The sequence below is a fragment of the Neovison vison genome, chromosome 2 (assembly GCF_020171115.1).
Source record: "Neovison vison isolate M4711 chromosome 2, ASM_NN_V1, whole genome shotgun sequence".
Lineage (NCBI taxonomy): Eukaryota > Metazoa > Chordata > Mammalia > Carnivora > Mustelidae > Neogale > Neogale vison.
Window position 1 is genome coordinate 206448292 of NC_058092.1, and position 22081 is coordinate 206470372.

Sequence of the window (22081 nt, forward strand, 5' to 3'; positions counted from 1 at the left end):
CAGCTCCGATCATGATCTCAGGATCCTGAGATCGAGCCCTGAACTGGGCTCTCTGCTCAGCAGGCAGCCTGTTTCCTCCTCTCCTGCTTGCTGCTCTGCTTACTTGTGATCTCTCTCTGTCAAATAAATAAATAAAATATTTTTTTTTTTTAAAGATTTTATTTATTTATTTGACAGAGAGAGATCACAAGTAGGCAGAGAGGCAGGCAGAGAGACATAGGAGGAAGCAGGCTCCCCGCTGAGCAGAGAGCCCGATGCGGGACTCGATCCCAGGACCCTGAGATCATGACCTGAGCCGAAGGCAGTGGCTTAACCCACTGAGCCACCCAGGCGCCCAATAAATAAAATCTTTAAAAAAAAAAGATTTTTTATTCATTTGTGAGAGACAGAGAGAGGGGGGCAGAGGGAGAAGCCAGCTTCCTATGGAGCAGGGGGCCTGATGCAGAGCTCTATCCAAGGACCCTGGGATCACGATCTGAGCCGAAGGCAGATGCTTAACCAACTGAGCTACCCAGGAGCCCCGCAACTGTTTAAATGTAAAGTAAATAAAATTAAAGAAAATTAAAATTCAGGGTCTCAATACTTACTATTAGCCACATCTTTCTAGTGGCTACCATATAAGATAATGCAGATACAGAAAATGTTCATTATCACAGAACGTGCTGTTATTGATATGATAGACTACTAATTAAGAAGTTGCAGCACAGTGTGATAAGTGCAATGTTATGGATATGCAGGTTGCTATGAGATAACACAGATAACAAGCCTCAGGCAGTTGAGGAAGGCTTCTAAAAGAAGTAACATCTATAGTGAGTCCTGGAGGTTGAATAAAAGTCATACACAGAAAAAGAGAACTGGGAAGCACATTTCAAGAAAATCTTGTATGAAAGCCTGGAAATAAAAAGAAAATGATATTTTGAATATACTGAGATGAAGCAGGAGATAGAGGAAGGTTCCAGATCATGTAGGGTTTTAATACGACATGTTCAGAAGTTTAGGCATGACAGCTAATTTCTTCATTTAGTTCTCTCACTGACAGCTGTATTTTGAGTTGGTCAGTCAGAAATCTAGTAAACCTTAGTGATAAGTTGGGTAACTATAAAATTCCTTGAATTTACAATTAGTGTTCATAATTGTCATAATAACAAACAAGGTTACTGTTTTGAACTATAAGGCCAAAAACTTATTCTTGACATTCAGTATGAAATACCATTTCAGTGTTTTTGTTTTGTTTGCACATGTTGAAGAATTTCTTTATTACTTCCATATGAGAGAACCAAGGAGATATAATCAGTTCACAGAAAAAGTCCAATAACAGGAAAAATTATGTGGAGTAAAGGAATGTTGAGAGGAATTGCAAATGGAGGCAAAACTATTTTTTTGGAGAGGGGAGGAAATCAATTAAAGTCATTAACAGACAAAATACTATTTATGTATTTATCAGTTACCTAAACATAGATACAAAATAGGTCAAAGACAATGAAAAGAACTAGAATCTGATAACATGGAAGGATATGATATAAATGATGCAGTTTCCACTGAAATACGCAAGAATCATTTCAGTGTTTGTATTCCATTTGTTAGAAAATTTAAAATGACTCCTAGAGGTAAAGAAGTTATTTGTTTGGGTTCCTGGGTGGCTTAAGTGTCTGACTCTTGATTTTGTCTCAGGTCATTACTCAGGGTCATGCATCATGCTTCCCACTCAGCGGGGAGTCTGCAGGAGATTCTCCCTCTCCCTCTCCCCCTGTCTCTCCCCCAACTCATGCTCTCTCTCTCTCAAATAAATTAAGTAATTTTTTTAAAGATTTATTTATTTGACAGATCACAAGTAGGCAGAGAGGCAGGCAGAGAGAGAGGAGGAAGCAGGCTCTCCACTGAGCAGAGAGCCCGATGTGGGGCTCAATCCCAGGACCCTGGGATCATGACCTGAGCCAAAGACAGAGGCTTTAACTCACTGAGCCACCCAGGCGCCCCTAAATTATTTAATTTTTAAAAAAGAAGTTATCTGTTTTGTAGTGTGTGTGTTTCATTACTCTGCTGATGTTACTTTAGGGTGATGAAGAAACATTTGAAAATTATTACCGAAAACAAAGAAAGAAACAAGCAAGACTCGTATTGCAACCACAGTCAAATATGGTAAGTATGTGAAAATTTTGAATTGGTTGTGTTGTCACTTTTTGCCTCTTACCCTGCTTTAATTTCTTCAGAGCATGTATCTCTCACTATTCATTTAACAACAAATACTTACTGAATACCTACCATTTCCAGTAATTCGTTAAGTGCTAAGGGTGCAGCAGTGAACAAAACAGGTTAAGTTCCTTCTCTTAGGAGCTTACATTCTGTTAGTTAAGTTAGATAGTAAACAAATAGGCAGTGATTAAATAGATAAACAAGTAGATATATAAAGTATCAGGGAGTGACAATTCATTTCTGACAATGTGGTAGACTATTACTTTGATTAATCATTCCAGTGAAAAAACAAAGATGCTGGATAAAACATTTTTAAAGTTTTAAAATTATTTTTAAGTGCACCAAGGATTTGGTAGAAACATATAGCCAGGACAAAAACTAAGTGAATATGGAATTGCTCTGCATGTTGGTTATCGTGATAATTATCTGACAAGATGTGTTGGTGAAAACTTGTAGAAACAGTGCATGAAAAAGTGAGTTTTATTGTATATAACTTATACTTCAGTATATCCAACTATAAAACAAAACAGGAAAACCTAAATGAAGGTAGAAATCCAGATAGGTTTGGGACACCTCGGTGGCTCAGTCAGTTAAGCAAGACTTTGTCTTGGGTCATGATCCCAGGGTCCTGGAATTGAGCCCCACATTGGGCTCCCTGCTCTGCAGGGGGCCTTCTTCTCCCTCTCCTGCCTGCCACTCACTCTGCTTGTGCTCTCTCTCTCTGTGAAATAAATAAATAAAATCTTAAAAAAAAGAAAAGAAAAAGAAATCCAGATAAGTTTAATGAGGTACTTATTGTGGCTTTTATCTTAGGGGCATCTGCTGAACTGGAAAGCATGAATTTTGAGGAATACAGAGGCCTAAAGCCTAGAGCCACCCAAGGTAGCTGATAAGAGGTTGTCTCCCTTAGGAAGTAGGGATCCAAAGAATTAGAGCCTCATTATAAGGATTACCTAGAGATCAAAAATGCCTCAGGGCACCTGGCTGATTCAGCCAGGAGAGCATGCAACTCTTGATCTTGGAGTCATGACTTTGAGCCCCTGGTTGGAAATAAAGATTACTTAAAGTAAGTAAATAAATGGATACAATATTATAAAAAAAAAATCTAGCAAAAACTGTCTGTTCTTTCTGTTAAACGTTATAGGGAAATTGCCTATTTTAAATGTTGGTGCTGAAGGAACAAGGGGAAGGCAGCTATGCTCACCACTATATCACCAACGCTGAAGGAACAAGGGGAAAAAGATCTCTGAGAATACATAACAAGCCATTTCTCACAAGTGTTTGCAACACAAATTCATTCTATTTGGATAGTTAAAAAAAACTCAAGTTGAAAATTCAGTTTGAAGTTATTCCATACTGATATTGCCTAATAGAAGAAAATGCAGAGATCTGAACTTTCATGTCATAGTTTCAAGGAAGATTAACAAGTCACAGTAAAAAGTAATTATCAAACAAGTGCGAATCATTAAAAATATGGCAACAGATATAAATCCCAAGAGATTTTCAGTATTTGAATTATTAGCCATTTAATATAACTATTTATTATATTTAAAGAAATAAAAGACAAGCTTGTTGGTATAAATAAGGAACAGGAAACTGTAAGGAATGACCAAAAGGAAGAAAAATGAAGTAGAATCCCTAAAATTAAAGTTATATTCATCAAAATTAAAAATTTTATGAATAGGTTTAGCAATTGGTGAGTTCTCTTAGTTGATCTGAAGAAATTATTTAGAAAGCCTCACAGAGAGACAAGAGGATAAAAACACAGAAGAGAAATAGAGGGGATATAGAGAGAAAGTCTAACATATCTAATTGGAGTTATAGAAAGAGAGTATAGCATAAGTGGGACAGAGGAGTATTTGGGGGCATAATGGCAGAGAATTTTCCAATATGAATAGGAAATAGAAACTTAGACAGTCAAGCCCAAGGAATCCCAGATAGGTTAAATAAAAAGAAAAACACTCTGGGAGACTTTACAGTGAAATTGCAGAACACAAAGATAGAAAATAGAAGACCTGAAAAATAATATCTGCTAACTTGAGCTAATTGACATTTATTGAATATTCCACCCCAAATAGTAGAATACACAGGCCTTTCAAATGCACATAGAAGGTTTACCAAGATAGATCATATTCTGAGCTATAAAATAAATCTCAACAAATATAAAAGACTTGAAATAATTCAAAGTATGTCTTTTGACTACAAGATAATTAAATTATCCATATGCCAAAAAAAGAGTATTGACTTTTACCTCAGAAATTCAAGAAATGGATCATGGACTTAAATGCAAGAGCTAAAATTATGAAACTTTTAGAAAAAACAAAGGTTTTTTGATCTTGGGTTAGGCAGTATTTTCTTAGGCGAGATCTATAAAGCATGAACTGTAGGAGAAAGAAATTCAGATTGAACATTGAAATGAAAAACTACTCTTCAGAAGGCATTGTCAAGAAAGTGAAAAAACAAGATACAAATGGGGAGAAAATATTTGCGAAACTCATGTCTAAAAAAGGGCTTGTATTCAGAATATATAAAGAATTTAACTAAATAATTAAAGACAAACTAATGGATAAAAGATCCAAGTAGGCATTTTACTAGATTCACAGATGAAAAATAAGCACATGAAAAGATGTTCAATATCATTTTTCATCAGAGAAATGCAAATTAAAGCCACAATGAGATACTACTACATACCTACTAGAATGACTAAAATTAAAAATTGATAATAGCAAGTGCTGATGACATGTGGAGCAACTGGAACTCTCATACACTTCTCATGGTATAAAAATTATGCTGCCAATTTGGAAAATTGTTTAGCAGTTTGTTATAATGTTAAGCATACACCTATCACACAATCCAGCAGTCTTGCTCCTAGGTTTTTACCCACAAGAAATGAAAACAGTGGAATATTTTAAATGCCAAAGGGGAATAACTTTTAACCTAAGATTCTATATTCAGTGAAACAAAGGCAAAGATAGACATTTTCAGACAAAGAAGAGGAGAGTTGGCCACTGAGGCACCCTTACTAAGGAAGTTCTAAAGAACCTACTTCAGGAAAAAGGAAAGTGATGCCAAATGGAAGATATGAGATGCTAGAAGGAATGAATAGCAAATAAAGTATAAATATGTGGGCAGATCTATGTCAACTGTAGAAAATAATGTTAATAAAATATTATGGACTTTAAAACAAGATAGAATTAAAATACACAACAAAAGCATAAACATGAGGTGGGAGTTAATGAAATGAAACTATGCTACAATTTTCTGAATTGTCCAGAAGAGTAAAAATATTGATTGATTTTAGAGTTTGATTACTTAAGTATGCATAATATAATTTCTGGAGTAACCAGTAAAAGAGTAGAAGTAGAGTATATAATTTCACATAATATAAAAAAATTTAGGGGCGCCTGGGTGGCTCAGTGGGTTGAACCTCTGCCTTCGGCTCGGATCGTGATCTCAGGGTCCTGGGATTGAGCCCCATGTCGGGCTCTCTGCTCAGTGGGGAGCCTGCTTCCCCCTCTCTCTGCCTGCCTCTCTGCCTACTTGTGATCTCTCTTTCTGTGTCAAATAAATAAATAAATAAATAAAAATATAGAAAGATTTAGAATGATAAAAAAATTCATGTCTTAGAGTTGATAAAAAATGATAATTGAAACCAATAAACACTTGATAGCATTGACTGAGAAATGTATAATGCCAGATTGGCACAACTGAAAAGATAAGTAGAAAATCCATAATGGATTTTTAAGCATGTCTCAGTATGTAATAAACCAAATAGGTAGAATATCAATGAGTATAAACAACGTGCTTAATAATAGACTTGTCTAATGGAACATGTAGAAGCCTGTTTCATCAACTGTAGAAACATCTTCTCAAGCACACATGGGACATTCTAAAATGTGACTATATGCATATTATAAAACAAGTGTTGGGAAATGTCACAGGTCTGATGTCATGTAAACTCCTTTCTCTCTGATCATAGTATTTTATTTTTTAAAGATTTTTATTTATTTATTTGACAGAGATCACAAGTAGGCAGAGAGGCAGGCAGGGGGAGGGGGAAAGCAGGCTCCCCGCTGAGCAGAGAGCCCTACTGGGGGGGTGGGGGGCTCAAGCCCAGGATCTGGGATCATGACCTGAGCCAAAGGCAGAGGCTTTAATCCACTGAGCCACCTAGGTGCCCCCGATCACAGTATTTTAAAGCTAAAAGGTAAAAACACTTGTTTTCCTACAGCCTGGAAAAAACCCCAGATGTTTGAAAAAAATTTTTTTTTAAAGATTTTATTTATTTATTTGACAGACAGAGATCATAAGTAGGCAGAGAGGCAGGCAGAGAGAGGAGGAAGCAGGCTCCCTGCTGCGCAGAGAGCCGGATGTGGGGCTCCATCCAAGGACCCCGGGTTCTTGACCTGAGCTAAAGGCAGAGACCTTAACCCATTGAGCCACCAGGCACCCCAGATGTTTGAAAATTTTGATCATACTTATGAAATATACAAAATGTAACATTTGAACTTAATTAAAATAATGAAATATTTCATGTAACAAACTTCTAAGAATGAAATTCAAATAATCAAATTATTTTCCTATATGCTTTTTGTTGAAATTATTAAGAGGCAATTATGGATCATTTTTAAGGAGTTTGACTTTTATTTTGAATATAAAGTCACTCGAAGGTTTTTAGCAGAAGATAACGATGATCTGATTACTCTTTGAAAAGTATCATTCTGACAGCTGTCTGGAGAATAGTCTGTAGGGAGGAAGCCCGAAAGCTGGGGAGACTGGGTAGGAGAATGATGTAACAGCACAAGTGAGAAAGTATGATGGCTTGAACTAGCTTGCTGAGAAGAGGGTTCTGAAATCATATTTACTTCTTACTTGTTTATTGTCTGTCTCCTTTTGAATGTAAGTTCCACGAGGGTAAGAACTTTTTGGCTTTTACTAGTGTATCTCTGGTCCTTTAAAAAATGTGTGCAATATATAGTAGACTCTCTAAATATTTGTTAATAAATGTTATAGTGACTTGGAACTTACTTTTATGTTATCAGTATTTATTGGTTTAAATTAATTTTTATTTTTCATTTGAAGCATGAAACAGTTGATGGCTATAGAAGATATTTCACTCAAATTGTAGGGTATGTATCTAATATGGAAATAACTATTATTTTTATATTATGATAAATGTCAGAACTGCTTGTTTTCTATTTGGGCTTTAATTTTTTTTTAAACACATGTTATGTTGGTAATTACTGTTTTTAGGTTCTTTGTGGTGGAAGATCACATTTTACATGTGACCCAAGGATTAGTAACCAGGGCATACACTGATGAACTTTGGAACATGGCCCTCTCAAAGATAATTGCTGTCCTTAGAGCTCACTCAGTAAGTCAGACAAATTATGTTACTAAATTTTTAATTCATTTACTTTAAGAACTTCTGAAATGTATAATGTCAGAAGAAAACCGTACCTCCAACTTTCTGCATTTTTGGTAACAACTCAAATTTAGAAGTAGTAATGTTAGGCTTTTGTCTGGAATACTGGGCTGTGATTTTGCAACTGACTGGGGCTTCCCAAAGCACTTTTAGTCCAGCATTATAGAAAATGAAGAATTAAGCTGGTCTCATTAGTCTCAACTGACCTCTTCATTAGATCACTGAAAAGCACCATGAAGAAAGGGTTTTTAATTATCATTCCAAATTCTTTGTTTTCAAAATAAACTCCACCATTAACAGTTGAACTTGTTCTTCGATGTTTCTAATTTGTTTGCAGTAATACAATTATACATTTCTTAAAAATACGCAATTGTCAATATTTGAACTCATTTGAAATAATGAACCTTTATGTATTGAGAGGTTTTTTAATGAAAGAAAGTGAAATGACTAAATATTTGCATAATAATATCTTTCGTGGAAGTAGTATGTTAGTGTTATTTATTTATAGAGACTGTGAAATTAATAATTGCTTATTATAGACTTTCTTAAGATAGTTTTAGTAGTTCAGGAAAATCTCTACATACTTAAAATTTTGTAATTATTATTTATAATTTTTTATTGAAAATACAGCTTGAAAATATTTTAAATGATTATTAGCTTAAGTAGTATTTCAATTTCTATTTATAGCATTATAGATTATTTATACAGTATTTGTCCAGTGAACTGTAACTTTTTCTAACATATTAGTAAAGAACAAAATATTATTATTATGGTTTATATTCAGACCAGCTCTGAGTGTGTAAAATTATAGTATGCTTCCTATTAATTATATGACATCAAATACAAAGTCATAAGTATTAAATGCAACATATCACACAAAATCTTACTAAATGCTGTGAAGGGGACAGAATGAGTTTCATTACTTTTGGTGAATTATTAAGAAAATACTTCAGTTGTCATTCTTATCTTGGAAAAAGTAGTATGTTATATCTCTTTTATAAGAGAATAAAAAGAATAATAGAAAAATAATAGAAAAGTAAAAATATGTGGTCTATATATAAACCATTTTTCAGTTTAAATATAACTGGTTTAAATATAACTAGTTCCTTAAAATCTGGAAACTTTTAGAAATATAAGCATCATTGCTTTGACCAGAGGTTAGTGCATGCAAATTTTAGGAAAATTTCTTTTCATGTAATATAGATACTTCAGGTACATTATGTTATAGTCTTTCTCTAAGTGTTTTTACTGAATAGATGAAACCAGCCATGGATCTAACTAATAACCAAGATTTTAAATTTATTGGAAGTCTGTCATACTAAAGGAAATATTTTCAGGTTTTATTTGTTTTTAGCCAAATGACTCTGGTTTATATTTGTTTCTTTGTATTTCCATCCCTCCACCTCTCTCCCCCAGTCTTATTGTACTGATCCTGATCTTGTATTGGAGCTGAAGAATCTCATTGTAATATTTGCAGATACTTTGCAGGTGGGTGATAATCTAACATTCATTTAATGTCTATTTTGACCACTTAAAGATATACAAAATACAGAACATACTTATTTATTTTTATTATGGATTAATGGTAATAAATTAGTAGTAAGCAAATGTTTGCTTATGTATTGGTATTCCCTGTTACCCAAGACTTTTCATCCTCCCCAGCTTCCTGATTTTGAAGTTTGGACAGAGCTCAGGAATTATTACCATTTTTAAAAAATATTGTCATTTTTTTTTTTTTTTAATATTGTCATTTGAGGGTGCCTGGGTGGCTCAGTGGGTTAAAGCTTCTGTCTTTGGCTCAGGTCATGATCCTGGGGTCTTGGGGTCAAGCCCTCATCGGGCTCTCTGCTTGGCAGGGAGCCTGCTTCCCTTTCTCTCTCTGCCTGCCTCTCTGCCTGCCTGGGATCTCTGTCAAATAAATAAATAAAATCTTTAAATTAAACAAAATAAATAAATAAAACATTGGTCATTTGGGGGACCTGGGTGGCTCAGTCGTTAAGTGTCTGCCTTCAGCTCAGGTCATGATCCCAGGGTCCTGGGATTGAGCCCCACACTGGGTTCCTGGCTCAGTGGGAAGCCTGCTTCTCCCTCTCCCACTCCCCCTGCTTGTGTTCCCTCTCTTGCTGTGTCTCTATCAAAAAAAAAAAAAAAATCTTTAAAAAAATAAATAAAATATTGGTCATTCAGTTAGAATAAAGTTTTTGTCTAGATAAACTATTTTTGTAGTTAAAAAAATAAAGTGCATGGTATAGTGGAAAGAACTTTGAACTAGAAATGAGAAAATGCAAGTTCTGCCTTAGCATGGGCTCTGAGAGTCACACAAGACCCTGAGTTTGTACCTCTTCTATTGACTAATTGTATATTTATAGGTTTCCTAAGCTTTAGATCCTCATGAAAATGGTTTTGTTCCTAGTTTTCGGGATTGTTTTGAGTTTTAAGTGTAATAACAAATATGAAAACATACAGTTTGAAAGCTGTATCCACTCATTTCCTTCCTAATTTCAGGTGTACTAGGACTGAGCAAATCACTTTACTTCTTTGAGTCTTGCTTTTTTTCTTTTTAAAAATAAGGTTAAAATTGAATTAATTTTAAGTTTGTCCCTTTTTCTTGATCATGGAGGTCAAGAATTGTTGCATTTTGTTTTCATGTTTAAACTTTTGGGATTTTTATGCTTGGAAGAACATTTTGTGAAATACAGATTAACGTTTTCCAAAGTGCGATAGTAGATGTTACTTTAAAAAGAGTTCTGGGGGCGCCTGGGTGGCTCAATGGGTTAAAGCCTCTGCCTTCGGCTCAGGTCATGATCCCAGGGTCCTGGGATCGAGCCCCACATCGGGCCCTCTGCTCAGCAGGGAGCCTGCTTCCTCCTCTCTCTCTGCCTGCCTCTCTGTCTACTTGTGATCTCTGTCTGTCAAATAAATAAATAAAATCTTAAAAAAAATAAAAAATAAAAAGAGTTCTGCGTTCTAAAACATTTGGGAAATAAGTGAAGTAACACAGATTTCTCCACTAAAAGTCTTTCTCAGAGCAAATTTATGCCATATGATTCCAAAAGGAAGGTGCTTATGCAGCATTTTCCTGATATATTTGATCCTTGGGTATTCCCCCCCCATATGACATCTCATAGATTTAGAGCTTCATATAATATACTTTGGGAAATGCTAATTGAAACTACTTGCTTCATCACAAGATTCTTTACGTCCTAGAGTAATGGTTGCCTACTTTAATCTTAAACCTAAAAAGATTCCACATACTCCTTCAGTAAATTATTTTATCGTCTTATATCTTTATTAATTTCTCTGCCTTATACTGTAACACTGGGATAATGTGGATTTTTTTGTTTTCATAAATTTTGTGACATATATCTGTAATACTGATTTCTAGGCAAAAAAAAAAAAAACAACTTTTGTTAAGTTTTATCGGAGACTACCTTAATTTTTTTAGGCCTATCTCTAAATAATGTGAGGGGGAGTTTTGCTATCCTTAATGACTCAAAGCATTACTACTCAAAGCATGGTAGGGATACCACTCACTGGTCTGGAAAGGGTTACTAGTCCAAAAACTGTTATGGATCCATAGCAAAAAGGAGCTTCTGTCAGAATGTAAATCAGCTACATCACTAAGTACAAAATTTAGATCAACTGGCATTTATTTTGTAGCAAGATTTTCTCACTGTAAGTTAGCTGCATTGATTTATATTCTGGTACAAGCTCCCATTTGTAAACCATAATGAACTGTTCTGAATTGGCACTTTGAGTACAATTAAAGGTAGAATATGTGCTGTGGTTCCAAGGATCTCTAGAGAATTGGAGAAGAGTAATAGACAATATCAGGTAATAGAGGCATTAGAAAGTAATAGTAATGGATGTATAAGCCCTTGTAAGTGTACCTTTCTAATCTTAACTTCTTTGAAATAAGATTGAGGAAAACAAACGAATCCTTATTACTTATTCAGCAGTCCTGCAGTACTTTCATTCCAGTGAAAATTGACAGGCTGAGTATTAGGTGGGTTTTATTATACATAGTTAACTTGAACTTGAAAAGTTACACTTTTTTTTTGTTGTTGTTGGTTTTCTTTGTAAGACAGAGTGGTGGGGAGGGACAGAGGGAGAGAGAATCTCTAGCAGGTTCCATGCCCAGCACGGAGCCTGATGACCCTGAGATCATGACCTGAGCCAAAATTAAGAGTTGGGACGCTTAAATGACTGAGCCACCCAGGCACCTTTCAAGTTATACCTTTAATTAAAGAATTGGGGAGGGTCTTTCACAAAAATTAAAGAATACTGCATGATAATTAGTATTTAAAAATTGGCACTTTGCCACCCTAAGGAAAATTTTCTTTTCATATTTCATTTTGTTACTTAAAGCTGACTAAATAACATTAAAAAGTAACACTAGCATATTTTTTGCCCTTTTTTTGACCTATTTATTGCCTATTCAGTAAATCAGAAGTAAACATTTATGATTTCATTCACTAATATTTTTTGAGTACCCACCATGTACTAGTAGCTAGATGATGTGTAAAATGATGGAGATATAAAAATCAGTAAGACAGTGAGATATAAAAATCCTTCAAGAAATTTACAGTTTAGTTGTAAACAAGATGCATAAGACATATTAATATAGCAGTATATTAAAAAGCTTTGACCTCACAGATGATAGAATGTCTAACTGATTCCAAGAGTTGGGAAAGTCTGTATAGAAGTTAAAACGCGAGTTGGATTTTAAAAGATAAATTCATCAAGTACATATCAAGAAAGGGGCATGAGTGGCAGGGAAAATAAAACAGCATGTATAAACTATAGATAGAGTGTTAGTATGATGAGCATGAGATTGGTCGAGTAGTTTGTGATAGAAACTATAGTAGACGTGTGTGAGCAAAGAAGTGCAAATAGTGGTAATGAAACTGATCCAAATTATGGCAAGAATTGTGGGACTTTAGTTTGATCTAAATTATGGCAAGAATTGTGGGACTTTAATAAATCTTTGGTAATTTTTAACCAGAGGAATGGCATGATCATATTTTTTAAATGATAATTTAAAGAGTCTTGGCAATAGATTGAGTTGAAATAGACAGATGGTTGGAACTTCAGTCAAGGCAAGAGTTGTGAAGGACTGAAATAAAGCAGTGGCACTGAGAATACTTCTGGAAAAAAATAAGTCCTAGAGAGGGATGATAGATTTGAGATTTTTGAAGGAGGTAAAATCAAAAGAATTTGGTGAATGATTAGATATGTTTGTGTGTGGGGTTTAGATGTTTTTCAGGTTTCTTTCCTGATAAATTGGATTGGTGGTAGAACTATTAACACAGATAGGAAATAAGAAAAGCACTTTGTTTAGTTGGAAAGGGATGAGATAAGTTAACTTTAGCATGCTTGTAACATACTGATTGGAGATGTCTCACAGGTATTGGAATTAAATATTTGGAACTTCCAGAGGCATAACTAGAGATGTAGATTCAGAATAATCAGAGAAAATATGTTTGAAGTCAGTAGACGTCAAGTTATGCTAGACACCTAGAAGAAAAATCCAAGGGTGGAGATAGAAGAAAAAGGGCAACTAGAAGGATGACTGTTCACAAACAAGAGGAGAACAAAGAGAGAGAGTAGAGTTACAGAATTCAAAGCAGACAAGTTTCAAGAGAGGTAATGTAGAATGAGACATCATCGCCTTCTATATTTAGGAGGTAATCTGTGACATTGTTGAGAGCAATTTTAAAGGAATAGGAGTGGCAGTTAGATTGTAGTAGGTTTGTCTATGAAGAGAGTAAGAAAAGAAGGCATCTGGCAGGGCACAGCAGATTGAGGAAGGGCTTTTTTGGTTTTTTATTACTTTTCTTGGTTTAAGGATGGTAGGTAGTTAGCATATTTATTTAGCAAAGAGAAAGGAACTAGTGGAAGTTAAAGATAATAGTGAGTAGGATCAAAAAATAAGGAAGGTGGAAACCTTGAAGGGAAAGAAGGGAAAACTCTGATACAACAGAAATCTTTTGTCCTGAAAATGGGTAAAATTTTAGTGACTTTCGAGTTGGAAAGGAATAAAGTTCGGGAGAGTGTATGTTCGATGGAAAGGTATATTTTTTCTCCTATACAGCGAAGTCGATCTTAAACTGAAGGTGCAAAAGGAAGCCAGCCTGTTTCAGACAAAATATATTTCTTTGTCTTCTTTTATCCTTTTTAGGGATCACTTTCCAAGATACCATTATGTAGATCACTAAACCTGAACTTTTCCTCAGGCTTGACTTCTAATACTTTTTAAGATTAACAGTGTAATCCAGATTGAAAAGAAAGAAGAAATACAAAAATTATTCCAGCTTCTTAAAACTCTTTCTAGATTCTTTTTTACCCTAATGCAACCTAGTAGAAAGTAAAAAAGAGGCTTTCTTTTTGTGCTGGTAGAATGACATACAATATGATATAGTGATCACTTTAAAACAATTCTTCAGTATTCCCAACACTTCTTTACTGAGTATACGTATTTATTTGACTTGTTTATCACTTTGTTGTGTTTTAGGGTTATGGTTTTCCAGTGAACCGACTTTTTGACCTTTTATTTGAAATAAGAGATCAATACAATGAAACACTTCTTAAGAAATGGGCTGGAGTTTTCAGGTTAGTCAAAAGCCATGAAACTTTAAAAGGGAAAAAGTTTGTTAAATGCTAAAATGATTGATTTTACATTTAGCAATAAAAAATGCTTATTGGGGCGCCCGATGACTCAGTCATTCAGTTTCTGCCTTTGCCTTGTGTTGTGATCCCAGGGTCCTAGAATGGAGCACCGGGCTCCTTGCTCAGTGGGAAGCCTGCTTCTCTCTTTCCCACTCTGTTGCTTGTGTTCCCTCTCTGGCTGTCTCTCTCTCTGTCAAATAAATAAAATCTTTTTTTTAAAATGTTACAAATTTTCATTGTGGTAAAAGATACATAACAAATTTTGTTATTTTAACCTTTTTAAAATGTACAGTTTCGTGACATTAAGTTCATTTATATTGTTGCAACAACCCCTACTATCCTTCAGAACTTTTTCATCTTCCCAAACTGAAACTGTACCAATTAACCATTAACTCCCTCATCCCTTCTTCTAGCCCCTGGCAGTCACCATTCTACTTGGTCTCTGTGAATTTGGCTACTCTAGGTACTTCATATAAGTGGACTCCTACAGTGATTATTTCATTCAGCATAATGTTTCCAAGGTCCACCCATGTTGTAGCATGTATTAGTATCTCATTCTTTTTCAAAGCTGGATAATATTCTGTTATATGGATATGACCACATTTTATTTATCCATTTATCCATCTATGGACAGTTGGGTCATTTGCACCTTTTTTGCTGTCATGAGTAATGCGGCTGGGAACACTGATGTACAGATACATGTTCGAGTTCGAGTTTTCAGTTCTTTAGGGTATATACTCAGAAGTAGAATTGCTGGATTATATGGTACATATGTTTAATAAATTGAGGAAGAGGAACCAGCATACTGTTTCTCCCAGAGTGGCTGAACCCTTTATAATAAATTTTTCATTATACTACTTTTAGTTCTAATCTCTGTAGTTTTTTTTTTCCTCCAGTAAATGATTGGATGTAAGGCTGTAAGTATTCAAAGGTATTTAATATTAGAAACAGAGATCTATACCTTTTAAATTTTGTTTGGAGAAAGTGCTATTTTAATAAACAATATTAGATTAAAAATCTTTAAAGCATCTAATTAGGAAAATTACTTTTGCTTTAATCACTTGCCTGCAGGGAATGGACAAAGTATTTTAAGATCTATATAATTTTGTATTGCCATGAGAAGAGAAACTTTGTTCCCTAATTCTAAAATCTTTTTTCTCCTCCCTCTTCCTTCCTTCCCTTTCTTCCTTTCTTTTTTCTTTCTTTCAAAATGTAAATTGTGAGCTCTTACATCTAGGTTGCCCAGATTGATAGAAGTGATGAGGCAATAATACTTGAGGAGATTAAAACAGAAAATATGTGAAAGGATTTAACATCAGCTTGGCATTTGCCTCATCAGTTTTCAAAACTGTGGAGGGTTGACCTTCTGAGTACTGTGATAGAAATCTTTTTAAAATACCTAAGTGGTTCATAAGGGGATACACTTTTGTTAAATTCTGATTTGCACTTTCTGTGTTAACATTCCTTAGGGGTTATGTTGTCAGGATGTTGTCTCAAATGGAGAGTTGACAGTCTTGATGAAACATGTATTAAGTCTCAGCAATTTTTGATCTTTACCGTTTTAGAAATACAGGTAGTGCTTATTGATAGGAGTGGTAATCTATAATGTGTATGCTATGATATAATGTGTTTTCTCTTATTTATCATAAGACTTCTAGTATGAGGTAGCACCTTGGTGACTCAGTCAGTTAAATGTCTTACTCTAGATTTTGGCTCAGGTCATGATCTCAGAGTCATGAGATCCAGCCCCACATCGGGCTGCATGCTCAGTGCAGAGTCTGCTTGAGATCCTCTCACTCTGCCCCCCTCCCCTACCCCTGTACTAGAACTCATGTGCTCTCTCACTCTGTCTCTTTCTCTCGAATACATGAAATAAATCTTAAAAAAAAAAAAAGACTTCTAGTAATGAGTTTGTTCCCCAAGATTGGGGAAACCATGAGGTATTGTTTTCTCTCTGGGAAGGTAATGGTTCATTCAGATGGAGATAAGATTAATGTTATCCTCCATTGTAGATGGGGAGGAGAATGAATGATAGCTTGGCATTTCTAATGAGTAATTCCCAAATTATGGGTATTTTCAGTACCCTTCTAGACCATGCTTTTTGCTTAGATTTTTAAGAAGTAGCAGAGGGGCACTTGGCTGGCTTAATCAGTATAGCATGCAACTCTTGATCTCAGGGATGTTAAGTTTGAGCCTCCTGTTGGGTGGTATAGAGATTACTTAAAAATAAAATCTTGAAACAAATAAGAGAAGTAGCAGAATTTAAGCTTTTCTTATTTCTGACCTAAATCTTCAAATATTTTATAAGTAGTGAAGTGACAACCTCACAATGGCAAAAAAGTAAAAGTTGTCATCATTACTGAATAATTAAAACTTGGCTATTTCCATGATAGAATTTATAGTCTGACTATTATTATAGTTTATGTATCCATGTGTGGTTCTCTCCAACTATATTGTGAATACCAGTATTGTTTATATTTATATTCTTGATTGCCTAGCCCCAAGTATAATGCTTTATACAGAGTAAGAACTCAGTAATTGTTCATGGAATTCAGTTCAGTAAACAATCCCTTTTAAGACTACATTAACATTTTCAGAATGTGAATGTACCATTTAATAAATTATCTCTCCTTGCATATAAATGATTCCTTGCCATTTGTGTGAAGTAAGTAATTTATGGCCTTCTAGTAGTTTCTTTTCTTTTCTTTTTTTTTTTTTAAGATTTTATTTATTTATTTGACAGAGAGAGACAGCAAGAGAGGGAACACAGGCAGGGGGAGTGGGAGAGGGAAAAGCAGGCCTTTTAGTAGTTTCTTAACCTGTAACTTGCCTTTTAAAAAAAAATTTTAATTCCAATATAGTTAACATACAGTGTTATATTAGTTTCGGGTGTACAGTATAGTGATTCAACAATTCTGTGTTACACAGTGTTCATTAAGATAAGTGTGCTCTTAATTCCTTTTACCTATTTCACCCATCCCTCCACTCACCTCCCCTCTGGTAGCCATCTGTTTGTTGTCTATAATATAATTTTTCCTTTAACCCCTTATTTTAAAACACTATTTAGAAGGAAATAGAATTAGCTGAAGCCTCTCACAATATTTTAGGTGAACAGAGTTTTATTCCATACAGTCTTATTGTATCTACCTTGCACACCATCATGAGTTACAAAACTGTGCCTTTATTTCCAGCCTCTCATCAAGACCCTAGGCCCATTTATCAGTGAAATATCATTCATCCACTGCTCAAACTGTATTCTCTTGAGATCTTCTTTACCTCTGCAATGTCTCTAATGAGGTGACACTTAACATCATCTGTCCCTTTGCCCTGTTTAGAAACCACAGATATATCTAGATTACACCTTCCTTCATAATCCTCATTTAGTTTTTAAATCCTGTCTATATATTCTACTTCTTAAACGTTCTTTCTGCCCCACTAGGACAGCTTTAATTCAGATCCTTAACACCTTTTATCTAGATTATTCTTCAGTCTTTTGCACTGGCCTCTGTGTTCGTTAATGTCCCTTTTCCAGTTTATCCTCCATGTAGTGGACCTATTACTCCAGGCTAAAATCTGGGTGCCTCAGTTTATCCATCTGCCCGGCCTCATTTACACCATTTCTTTTGTCTACTTGACACTCCAGTAATACTGCACTACTTGTGGTTTATTCCCTCCCATGCTTATACTTTTTTTTTTTTTTTAACCCCTTATGCTTTTACTTGTTATGTTCCATCCTTTGGAAGTGCTGTTCTTCCATAATCTCTTTAGAAGTATTTCTTTTTCATCTTGAAAGACTCTACAGAGCTCATGTTTTCTTTATAAAACTTTACATGAGATAGGCCCAGCTACTCTGATAAACTTAATCATTTCTCCTTTGTGCTATTTCTCAACCTTGTACCTCTTCTATTGTATGTATAACACATTATTATAAACATTATTATTTGTTTTCATATCTGTATCTCCTCTTAGGTTGAGAACAAAGATTTTGCTTTTATTTTCATGAAGTAGGGAATTTTCATCACAATTACCCCAGAGCCTGGCACACAATAGATGCTCAATAAATATTGGTCATGCTGAGTTCCTGATTAAAAGAAAGTTGATGATTGGACAGCAAGTATATTTGGATAGTCTGGGTTAAGCTACAGTAACAAAAATGCCCCATATCTAAGAGATGAACATAGACATTTTATTTCTAACACAGAAGTCCCTAGTAGGTCTAGTAGTCCAAGATCCAGGCTGTTTGCATTTGTGTTTCTACATTCTCAACATGTGGTCTGCCCTATTACCATTGGAAAGAGAGTCACACAGTTAGCTCATAAGTTAAACTTGAAGCAACACCTGTCACTTCCATTTCACAACCCAGTGGCCAAAACTGGTGATAAGGCTCTGTGCCTTTGCAAGAGGGCTGTGTAGGAGAACAGAAGGGTACTGGGTGAGTAGTAACTGTCTCTGCCTTACTAGATACAGAAGGTCCTTTTGTAAACACATTTTGAAAAGACTAAATAAAATAAATAAATAGAAGCACTGTTTTCATCTTTAGGGAATTTATGATCTAGTTGGGAAGAGAGAAGATACTTACAATTTGAGAGTTGTCCCTAACAAGAAATACAACTGGAATACTCTTCATCTCATGGCTTTGTTTTTAATTATAGATAATGTTTGTTCTGACTGCACATCTTAAGAATTGTTCTAGGGGGGGCGTCTGGCTGGCGCAGTTGGTGAAGCATGTGACTCTTGATCTCAGCGTCGTGAGTTTGATTCCTACACGGAGTGTGGAGATTACTTAAATAAATAAATCTTTTTAAAAAAATTGTTCTGGGGTAAAAAACTAAGACTAAAATGCTGAGAGGATATAAAACAAGTGGGAGGAAGAGATTGCACATGAATTTTGAAGGACAGTAGCTTCTCAGCCTTTTGGCTAAGATCAAGTGAATTTTGAGGGACAGAGTTTATTTTATATTGAATTTTAGAATTGTCTAATAAAATGCTTTTGAAGTAATGGTCTTTTTTTTCTTTTTGGTAAGTATTGTCTTTTATCACTCTAGTGATACACTTTTTTAATGTTTTCACTTCTTTTTTCTTAACAGGGACATTTTTGAAGAAGATAATTATAGTCCCATCCCTATTGTTAATGAAGAAGAATATAAAGTAGTCATCAGTAAATTTCCTTTTCAAGATCCAGACCTTGAAAAGGTACAAGTTAGTTTTTAATTCCAGAATTTTCTTAAACATAAATTCATAATAGTTATTGCTACCTAATATTGACCTGAAATTGTAAGTGAGAGTGGCTTCTTTTGAAGCTTTTGTTGTTGTTGTGTTATTTGAGAAAATCAATTATGTTTTGTTAACTTTTTAAAAATTATGTTACTACTACTATGAGTGCTGCTCTTTTTATGAAGTTAAGAAGGGACTTTCCTGGGGATATTAGGAGCAGTTGTCCCAAATGTCAGGTGAATTCCCAGGACAGGTATTAGTAACATTACATAGATTCTAAATTAGACAAAGTAAATGTTGAGTAGATTATAGGAATAGATTACATTCTAGGGAAAGAGAGGAGAATTTGTTTGAAATGTTCATCACTGTGGAAAATCTTATTTTGTGTTTTCTTTTCTAGAAATAATATACTTCGGCAAAAAGTTTATCTTGGTTAAATAAGAGGTGTATGAATGCAATTACCACCTGTAGATTTTTCTTGAAGTAGGAATATGTATTTTTGGAGTAGAGATGTCTGAACAAAAGGTAGGATAGGAAAAGAAAATAGGCCAGCATGTAGAGTATTGTGGGAATACACACGATTGCACCTGTGTATTCATACTTGTGTGTATTCATACATATGTGTTCATACCTGCACACAAGCATACAGTTGTACCTATCTATTATCTCCGGGTAGAATCAGATCTCCTGGGGAAAGGGTATCATGTTTTCTGTTATTGTCACTTTTTTATTCTTTTTTTTCCCTCTTTACTCTTTTTTATTTCCCAACTCTTTATAATTTAGTTCTTCTCTACATTTTTATTTCTTCACAATGAAGAACAAAAATGAATTTTGAGTGAGTTGTGTGAACTCTGGTTGTAAATTTTTATTTTTTTATATACATAAACTAGGCATATTTTGTTTAATAGTCACTAAATATAGGACCATGTAATTCATAGCTTGTAGATTATAGCTAAGACTGCCATTACATATACATAATAGTTGTCTTCTGACACAGAAGACCAGAACATTCTACAGGTCATAGCTTTGTTTTATTTGTTTTAATTACTGGTAATAAGTTTGTTCAGACTATAGCATCTGTATAAAGATTGGATTTGGCCCCAGTTCACATGCCAGCTCTGCCTGTGGCTTATTATAGGCAGATGACTTACCCTATTTGGGCATTTGTGCCACATCTGTCAAATGAGAAGTTTGAACTAAATAAACTCTAATGTCCTTTCTAATTACACAAAATTATCTAAAATAGGTTTATAGTTAAAAAGAAGTTTGACTTTGCTTGTAGGGTGCTTCCAAAATATGTAGTACCTCTTAGGATTAAGCTTGTTAGGAGTTGTCTTCATTGGTTCATATATTATTAAAAAGAAGAACTAATGTTGAAGTAAAAGCTACGTGGAAAATTTAAATATGCAAGCTTAAAGAAAAATATCATTAAGTTATTTAGAATCATTGGATATACTCCATTTTTTTCCTAATTTGAGTATAACTTTCAATTAAAACTAGTAGAAATTATATAAAGCTGTTTCAAATAACTCTAGTTATATTTTCAGTGTAAATTATGTGAACAAGTAGTGAGACTGAACATATATGCAAAGATCTGTCTTTTTGCAGATAACTGTAATTTGATTAGAACACTTTGCCTAAAACAAAAACATATTCTTATTGTCTTTAATGTCATTAAAATTAAAATTCTTAAAGCTAAAATTTCTTTCAAATAGTATTGGGTTCATTATTCTGTAGAGCATAAATTGGAGGTGAGTTAGCACTTGCATCATTATCAGGTGATTTTAAAGAATAGCAAATTTGGTTGGTTTTTGTAGTACTCCTGATTGAATCTCTAAATTTGGGAAGGTTGAACCTACCAGTTCTGGAGAGACACTGCTGTGTATGAATGTTTTCATTACCAGCCAGTTGAAAGTTTCTGATGGAGGTACCTAAGAATACCTTTGTTCATTAATTATTTATCAGTCACCTGCTATATAGTAGACACTGTGCTATTTGGTGGTTTCTTGGTTTCTGCTGTCAAGGAGCTTATAGTCAAGTGAGGGATAAATAAGACATTACAACTCACAAAATTTGGCATTCCTTAAGATAGAGGAGGCAGCATGCAGAAAGGCTGTAATTCGGTAGCATAAATTGCAAGGTAGATAAAATACAAGAGATGAAAATCAAGTAATGAAGATGAAATAGAAAGGGCCAGACTATAATAGTCCTCGTAAACACTGTTAGAGAGTTCAGCTTTTATCCTAAGGGTTGCTGAGAAGTCACAACAGGGTTTTAAGCAATAAAACCATAATCAGATTTGTGCTTTAGAAAGATCTCTCTGGGGGCACCTGGGTGGCTCAATCAGTTAAGCGTCCGACTCTTGATTTCATCTCAGGTTGTGATCTCAGGGTCATAAGATCGAGTCCTGGGATGGGCTCTGGCTGAGCATGGAGCCTGCTTAAGATTTCTCTCTCTTCCTTGGCCCTTCTCTGCCCTGCTCACACTTTCTCTCTAAAAAAAGAAAGAAAAGAAAGGATGAAGGAAGGAAAGAAAGGAAGGAAGATGGATACATAGATTGATCGATCAATCTCTCTCTCT

The 22081-nt window shown here is 34.7% G+C and overlaps 1 protein-coding gene across 2 annotated transcripts in view; it reads left to right on the forward strand.

Moving 5' to 3' along the window:
• Nucleotides 1–22081, forward strand: part of EXOC6 (exocyst complex component 6) — a 231158-nt gene that overhangs the window by 94608 nt on the left and 114469 nt on the right. For both annotated transcript variants that reach the window (XM_044240115.1, XM_044240114.1), the window contains exons 9-14: nucleotides 2056–2139; nucleotides 7276–7322; nucleotides 7447–7567; nucleotides 9035–9106; nucleotides 14133–14230; nucleotides 19375–19480. In XM_044240115.1, coding sequence (XP_044096050.1) covers nucleotides 2056–2139; nucleotides 7276–7322; nucleotides 7447–7567; nucleotides 9035–9106; nucleotides 14133–14230; nucleotides 19375–19480 — 528 coding nt within the window. The remainder of the gene's footprint in view (nucleotides 1–2055; nucleotides 2140–7275; nucleotides 7323–7446; nucleotides 7568–9034; nucleotides 9107–14132; nucleotides 14231–19374; nucleotides 19481–22081) is intronic.